The sequence below is a fragment of the Brassica napus genome, chromosome A2 (assembly GCF_020379485.1).
Source record: "Brassica napus cultivar Da-Ae chromosome A2, Da-Ae, whole genome shotgun sequence".
Lineage (NCBI taxonomy): Eukaryota > Viridiplantae > Streptophyta > Magnoliopsida > Brassicales > Brassicaceae > Brassica > Brassica napus.
Window position 1 is genome coordinate 11,727,816 of NC_063435.1, and position 8,463 is coordinate 11,736,278.

General features: G+C 38.9%; 1 protein-coding gene across 1 annotated transcript; it reads left to right on the forward strand.

Moving 5' to 3' along the window:
• The first annotated feature begins 6,645 nt into the window (after nucleotides 1–6,645).
• LOC111213883 (kunitz trypsin inhibitor 4-like) lies at nucleotides 6,646–7,934 on the forward strand. Its single transcript, XM_022715720.2, has one exon. It carries the CDS (start codon nucleotides 6,716–6,718, stop codon nucleotides 7,331–7,333), a length of 618 nt encoding a protein of 205 aa, XP_022571441.1. The 5' UTR covers nucleotides 6,646–6,715; the 3' UTR covers nucleotides 7,334–7,934.
• The last annotated feature ends 529 nt before the right edge of the window (nucleotides 7,935–8,463 follow it).

An 8,463-nucleotide genomic window follows, 5' to 3' on the forward strand; every position in this document is an offset into this window, starting at 1 on the left:
GGAAGTTCTTCCCATAATTCCAGGATCTTCTGACTAATCTCTGCCGAACCTCCCTTTCCACCTTGAAGGGTCCCATTCCTACTTGAAGGGTATTTTGGTCTTCTTGCAGATTTTCGTCAAACCGCTCTGATACCAATTCAGATCTCTTAGAAACACAAAGAGTTATAAGAACAACTTTTCTTATTAGCTTTAGAAACTACTCAAAACTAAAGCTCTCAATATGTTTCACTTAGATCATATGGAACACCTCTCCATTAGACCTATATTTATATGAAAGACAATTCCTTTTAACATGTGGGATATGGAAAACACAAACCTAACCTAAATAGAAACTTCCTTTTCCTATTTCTAGGTTTCCTTATTGTGTTTATCTTAACATATTAAACATCTAATAATATGTTAAGTTTCCACAAGCTTGGAATTATCCAACATTCACCCCCTTAATTCCAACTTGAATTAGGGAGATCAATTTCTTGAACTCCGATTAAGCTCCTCATTTGCTTGAACTCAATCATCAAGTAATCATCCTCCACCACACCATGGTGTGTGAATCCACCCATAGAATTCACATCTTTCTCAAGGTTAGACCGGATGCTCTCCTTGCTTCCGTACCGCTCCTTCTTAGAATCGGCCCAGTTCTTGTAGAACTTTCTCATGACCTCTTCACTTAAGTTGCGATGAGTCTTGTGGCTGAAGCTCACTGCGATGATAACTCTGGTCACATCCGCCATCTTGCGTACGTGAGCTCTGGGAAGGATGTCGGCCTTCTGCTCAACACCCAACTGATTTATCTCTGGTTCATCTTCAGCCTTTGAGAACCTTGACTCCATTGGTATGTGCGTTGTGTCACACGCTTCCACCTTTGTGTCACATACTCCTCCGTGAGTCGTGTTGCACACTCCTACGTGAGTCGTGTTACACACTTCCATCTTTGTGTCACACAGGATTCCTTGAGTCGTGTTGCACACTCCTACGTGAGTCGTGTTACACACTTCCATCTTTGTGTCACACAGGATTCCTTGAGCATACCTCTCTTGCTTTATACTGATTCTGTCTGCTCCTTGAATCACCTCTATGCCAAGGTAGTACGTTAGCTTACCTAGATCTGACATCTCGAACTTCTTAGACATCTCCTCCTTGAATTGCCTAATCACCTTAAGCGAAGTTCCTGTCACAAATAGATCATCAACGTAGATGGCTATGATCAAGACGTCTCCTCCTTCAGTCTTGCAGTACACTGATGGTTCCTTCGTGCACTTCTCAAATCTCATCTCCTTGAGAACCTGATCAAGTTTCACACTCCATGCTCTGGGTGCCTGGCGTAACACATGCAACGTCTTGTGTAACACACAAACTCGATCCTCTTCTCCTTTCTTCTCAGAACCAGTCGATCTATCTACAAGCTCCCATATCTTGTTTCTTGTGATAGACTCCAACTCGTCTTCCATAGCTTCAACCAAATCTTCTTCCCAAGATAGGTTAAACTCATCTGAGGCAATCTCTCCTCCTCTATCGGTGCATCCTAGATTGAACACATCTGAGGCAACCTCTCCTCCTCTATCGGTGCAACCTAGATTGAACATAGCTGAGGCAAACTCTCCTCCTCTATCGGTGTGAGATCTTTTGAACCGATAGAATGCCTCACAATTATCTGCTGGCGTTGGTGGTGCACTTATTCCACACAAATCTCCAAGCAATAATCCTAATGGCTTTGATGTACAAACCATGGCCTCGTACTATTAGAGTTGGACATCTCTTTATATATTAGACACTTCTTGTCTAATTATCCAATGTGGGACTTGGATTGACATCTCTCATTTGAAGGGTCCCATTCCTACTCGAAGGGTATTTTGGTCTTCTTGCAGATATTCGTCAAACCGCTCTGATACCAATTGTTGGGATTGCGAAATCCCGTGTCCAACTCTATCTTATCTTATTAGTACGATATTGTCCACTTTGGGCCTAGAAGGCTGGCCCGCATGGATTTACTTTTGGTTTCCTTCCCAAAAGGCCTCGTACTATTAGAGTTGGACATCTCTTTATATATTAGACACTCTTTGTCTAATTATCCAATGTGGGACTTAGATTGACATCTCTCATTTTCCCCCTCAAGCTAAGGACCACACACCTTGTGCCCTTTTTCCTTTAGCGAATCATCTCGGTGCCTTGTCGCATCTTCGACATTCGACACCCTTAGTCGCAAGGTTACTTTGAGTGGCTTTGAGGATGTTCTTCCCATAATTCCAGGATCTTCTGACTAATCTCTGCCGAACCTCCCTTTCCACCTTGAAGGGTCCCATTCCTACTTGAAGGGTATTTTGGTCTTCTTGCAGATTTTCGTCAAACCGCTCTGATACCAATTCAGATCTCTTAGAAACACAAAGAGTTATAAGAACAACTTTTCTTATTAGCTTTAGAAACTACTCAAAACTAAAGCTCTCAATATGTTTCACTTAGATCATATGGAACACCTCTCCATTAGACCTATATTTATATGAAAGACAATTCCTTTTAACATGTGGGATATGGAAAACACAAACCTAACCTAAATAGAAACTTCCTTTTCCTATTTCTAGGTTTCCTTATTGTGTTTATCTTAACATATTAAACATCTAATAATATGTTAAGTTTCCACAAGCTTGGAATTATCCAACATTCACCCCCTTAATTCCAACTTGAATTAGGGAGATCAATTTCTTGAACTCCGATTAAGCTCCTCATTTGCTTGAACTCAATCATCAAGTAATCATCCTCCACCACACCATGGTGTGTGAATCCACCCATAGAATTCACATCTTTCTCAAGGTTAGACCGGATGCTCTCCTTGCTTCCGTACCGCTCCTTCTTAGAATCGGCCCAGTTCTTGTAGAACTTTCTCATGACCTCTTCACTTAAGTTGCGATGAGTCTTGTGGCTGAAGCTCACTGCGATGATAACTCTGGTCACATCCGCCATCTTGCGTACGTGAGCTCTGGGAAGGATGTCGGCCTTCTGCTCAACACCCAACTGATTTATCTCTGGTTCATCTTCAGCCTTTGAGAACCTTGACTCCATTGGTATGTGCGTTGTGTCACACGCTTCCACCTTTGTGTCACATACTCCTCCGTGAGTCGTGTTGCACACTCCTACGTGAGTCGTGTTACACACTTCCATCTTTGTGTCACACAGGATTCCTTGAGTCGTGTTGCACACTCCTACGTGAGTCGTGTTACACACTTCCATCTTTGTGTCACACAGGATTCCTTGAGCATACCTCTCTTGCTTTATACTGATTCTGTCTGCTCCTTGAATCACCTCTATGCCAAGGTAGTACGTTAGCTTACCTAGATCTGACATCTCGAACTTCTTAGACATCTCCTCCTTGAATTGCCTAATCACCTTAAGCGAAGTTCCTGTCACAAATAGATCATCAACGTAGATGGCTATGATCAAGACGTCTCCTCCTTCAGTCTTGCAGTACACTGATGGTTCCTTCGTGCACTTCTCAAATCTCATCTCCTTGAGAACCTGATCAAGTTTCACACTCCATGCTCTGGGTGCCTGGCGTAACACATGCAACGTCTTGTGTAACACACAAACTCGATCCTCTTCTCCTTTCTTCTCAGAACCAGTCGATCTATCTACAAGCTCCCATATCTTGTTTCTTGTGATAGACTCCAACTCGTCTTCCATAGCTTCAACCAAATCTTCTTCCCAAGATAGGTTAAACTCATCTGAGGCAATCTCTCCTCCTCTATCGGTGCATCCTAGATTGAACACATCTGAGGCAACCTCTCCTCCTCTATCGGTGCAACCTAGATTGAACATAGCTGAGGCAATCTCTCCTCCTCTATCGGTGCATCCTAGATTGAACACATCTGAGGCAACCTCTCCTCCTCTATCGGTGCAACCTAGATTGAACATAGCTGAGGCAAACTCAAAGTAACCTTGCGACTAAGGGTGTCGAATGTCGAAGATGCGACAAGGCACCGAGATGATTCGCTAAAGGAAAAAGGGCACAAGGTGTGTGGTCCTTAGCTTGAGGGGGAAAATGAGAGATGTCAATCTAAGTCCCACATTGGATAATTAGACAAAGAGTGTCTAATATATAAAGAGATGTCCAACTCTAATAGTACGAGGCCTTTTGGGAAGGAAACCAAAAGTAAATCCATGCGGGCCAGCCTTCTAGGCCCAAAGTGGACAATATCGTACTAATAAGATAAGATAGAGTTGGACACGGGATTTCGCAATCCCAACAATTGGTATCAGAGCGGTTTGACGAATATCTGCAAGAAGACCAAAATACCCTTCGAGTAGGAATGGGACCCTTCAAGGTGGAAAGGGAGGTTCGGCAGAGATTAGTCAAGAAGATCCTGGAATTGTGGGAAGAGCATCCTCAAAGCAACTCAAAGTAACCTTGCGACTAAGGGTGTCGAATGTCGAAGATGCGACAAGGCACCGAGATGATTCGCTAGAGGAAAGGGCACAAGGTGTGTGGTCCTTAGCTTGAGGGGGAGAATGAGAGATGTCAATCCAAGTCCCACATTGGATAATTAGACAAGAAGTGTCTAATATATAAAGAGATGTCCAACTCTAATAGTACGAGGCCTTTTGGGATGGAAACCAAAAGTAAATCCATGCGGGCCAGCCTCTAAGGCCCAAAGTGGACAATATCGTACTAATCGGATAATACAGAGTTGGACACGGGATTTCGCAATCCCAACAGACGGCGTTCGACGTTTGGCTTTAAGCTCTACGCCATTCCCGGTCGTGTTCATGAAAGCTTCTGGGACAGAGGCATTGCCCAAAACTATGTCTATTGTCTGAGAAAAAGGAAAGACTACAAAACTAAAAGGATCAGAGTTACAAGCTACGAACAATAATAAAACTCTTATCTGTGTTTCATGTTTTCTTTGTTCATCTTAAATGGAATAAAACCATCGTTCCTTTGTTTTTTTTTTTCTTTTAATTCTCTCCCTAGTTTAAGATTCGTATAACTTGGAAATTAGACAGAAACATTTTCTCGATTTCTGTTACAAGTTACAACTATAAATCGTAAACGCATCAAGCTTGAGATGTGGAGACATAACATTATAACAACATAGAAAAATAAGAGCTAGGGTTAGTTCAATTCAATCACACACAGTTTAGTTCTGTGATTCTCTCACTTGGTTTTTATTTTATTTTTGAAGAAATAGTGGAGCCTGTGCACTTCATTATTTTGGGGGAGTTCATATAGTTCACACTTTGATCATTGATTGCGAAACTTAACGAAGAAGCTACCCTTTTCAAACTAGTATCAAACTCCAAGCACGAAGACAAAATACAGATCTCTCGATAACTTGATAAAACTCGTCAAATCTTCCAATAACCATCTTGATCATCTTAGCCTTAACCTTGAGGCTTGACTACCATATCAATGTCTCTAATGTTTTATGAGGTTTCCAATATCCATCACAATCAGAAGAATGCCACAAATCAACACATTTAATAGGATTCACAGTGTCATCATAAATCATTACGATAACACACTTCTACGAGTATTTATAAGATAAATAGTATTTTATGGTTTTGATGATATTTAAACATTATAAACTTATAATTTTATCTTATAATTTTTTGAAATTTCATAAAATTGAGTTTTGAAAGTTTTAGACCTTCATGTACTTTAATAAAAAATACAGTATACCATACTATTCTATTTTATAAATATCTATATGTTGTGGACGTTGTGAGTTGTACGGTAACTTGCAGCAGGGAATAGATTGTCCAATTTTGTGTCAACTATCGCATTTCCCACCCATATTTTTACATGGCTATTTTGTTTTTAAAAAGTTCATTATAGTCATTCAGCCAATTCACCCTTTTGGTATTGATGCAGATCTAGTACGCTAATTTTTAACATATTTTACAAGGTGTTAAATTTGTAAATTAATTTGATTAAGAGGGACATAGCTAAATGACCCTTCAATACATAGAGCTCGTGAAGCACATATCCATTTTATTAGGAAACTTGACCAATAATAGAAAATGACAAAAAAAAGTAAATGATTGGTGCTTGGAAAGTGTAATTTATATTATACAGTTCTGAATTGTGTTTAATAAGAAGTTAACGCTTTTAAAACACGAGGCTTGGAATTACTTATATACTGTACTATTAGCAGATTCTTTGGGATATTTCGTCTTTATTTAACCTTGTTGTTATCCTTATCTTCTAAAGATTAATTGCGCTCATATTCCAAGAATCACAAACATGTGTGAAAACTATCGATGGTTAACAAAACTTCTGACCAGGGTGCTCACTGCTCAGTTTCGAACCAAACCAGATATGATTGAATCAAATAAATTGATAGAAATTACTGAAGTAAGGGGAGTTATAGTTTTCTTTTTTTCTTTCAATAACGTTGGAATACAAAACTTATAAAATCGGAGCTATAGTGAACATACATATATAATCTTATTATAACCAATGGTTCAAGACCAGGCCAAACTCTATCTCCCCATAAGAAATCACTAAACAAACATATTAAAGAAGAGTGGAGTAAAGAAAAAGCATCTACTCAAATCTCAAGGTACTTGTTTAATTTAAAAGTTAATAATTCAAACCCTGAGCATAGGTATACAAAGATGTATGTGCATATATACACACATTCGTGTATAAATACTGATCACATGAACTCACATTTTCTTCATCCAATAACATCAAATCTAATTAACTACATAAACGCAAAAAAGGATGAATCCTATGTTTTATTTCCTTCTTGCCTTAACCGCTGTTTTGGTCGTGACCGCAAGCCCCGGCGAACCAGTTCGTGACATTAATGGTGATATCATATTCGACGGCAGTTACTACGTTCTCCCACGCATCTTCGGCCCTGCAGGTGGCGGCCTGACTCTCTCCCCCCGTGGTGGCAACAATTGTCCCCTCTATATCGGACAGGAGTATTCAGAGGTCAAGAGGGGCATTCCCGTAAGATTCTCAGACTGGAGGACTAAAGTTGCGTTCGTTCCTGAATCAACGAACCTCAACATCGAGATGGACGTCAAAGCCACGATTTGTGTTCAGTCAACCTATTGGTATGTACCTGCGCCCGACATGGTCTTTGAGGCGGCGTTCATAGCGGCTGGTCCTAAACCATCGAATGATTTCTTCCAGATCAAGAAAATTGAAGATTCTATTGGAGGTTACAAGATTGTGTTTTGTTTTAACGGTGAAGATTGCGTCGATGTCGGAATATTTGTGGACAAACATGGCGTTAGGCGTTTGGCTCTAGCCTCTACGCCATTCGAAGTTGTGTTCGTGAGAGCTAGTGAGACAAAGACTTCGTCCAAGCCTATTATGTCTATCATCTAAGAGGATAAGAGTTATAAGCTACGACTAATAATAAAACTCAATCTATGTTTCATGTTTTCTTTGTTCATCAATCGTCATAAATGGAATAAAACATCTTCCTTTGTTTCTTTTTCTTTTTAATTCTCTCTCTAGTTCAAGCAGGGCCGGATGTGGGGACATTATAACCATAACCAGCATAGCTTTTTTTTAAAAAAAATAACCAGCATTGAATCAGAAGATCTAGGATTAGTTCTGTCGATATATTTTTCTAAGTTACATAGCTCTAGAAAAAAGTTGATGCAGCTTCTTTTGGTTCTAGAAAGTCGGTTGTGTTTGGTAAATGGAATGGAAGTTGACCAGAAACAGATTAAGATGTGCGTGGTGCTGATATATTCACTTTTTTTTATACGTACAACATATTCGCTTTTCTGGTAAGTTTTAACAAAGAAATAAAATAGCTAGCAATTTGATCAATGGCGCTAAGACAAAATTCAATTCAGTGTACATATTTGCATCGACGGCCGTGAAAACTCTTAAAGCACGAGGCCAGTAAATAAAGAGAGCTTACAAATTAATGATCTTCTCAAGATGTACAATACTCTACTTCAAAAAAAAAAAAGATGTACAATACTCCCTGTTCTTATTATTTGACTTTTAGATTTTAACACACAAAATTAATAAAATATTAATTTCAATTTTTTTTCTAAATATAAATATTATTAACTATCTATCTAACCATAATTCGACAAATGAAAAACATATTATTAAATATAAAGAGTTATATAGCATAAAAAATATTAAATTTTAAAGATGTGCAAAGAAATTTTTCTAAAATATCATCTTTTAAGAAAACAGAGGGATTATAAATTAATAGTTGACGCCATATAAATTAAATGTAAAGGATCACAATTCAAACGTTTTAATCGTTCATAATTCTTTCTATCAGACTCGCCTCAAATTACAGTACTTTGATTCTTCTTCTTCATCATCAACAGATATAAAAGGACTTATGCAACTAAAATGACATTTACTACAGCGACAGCAACAATTTTATTTCGGCTTTAACTTGTATGTTTCGTAATTGAGTTGTGGATTTTGAATATAGGGAAAAGGGCCACACCAGAGTTTAAACTTTAAATCAAAAGAAAACT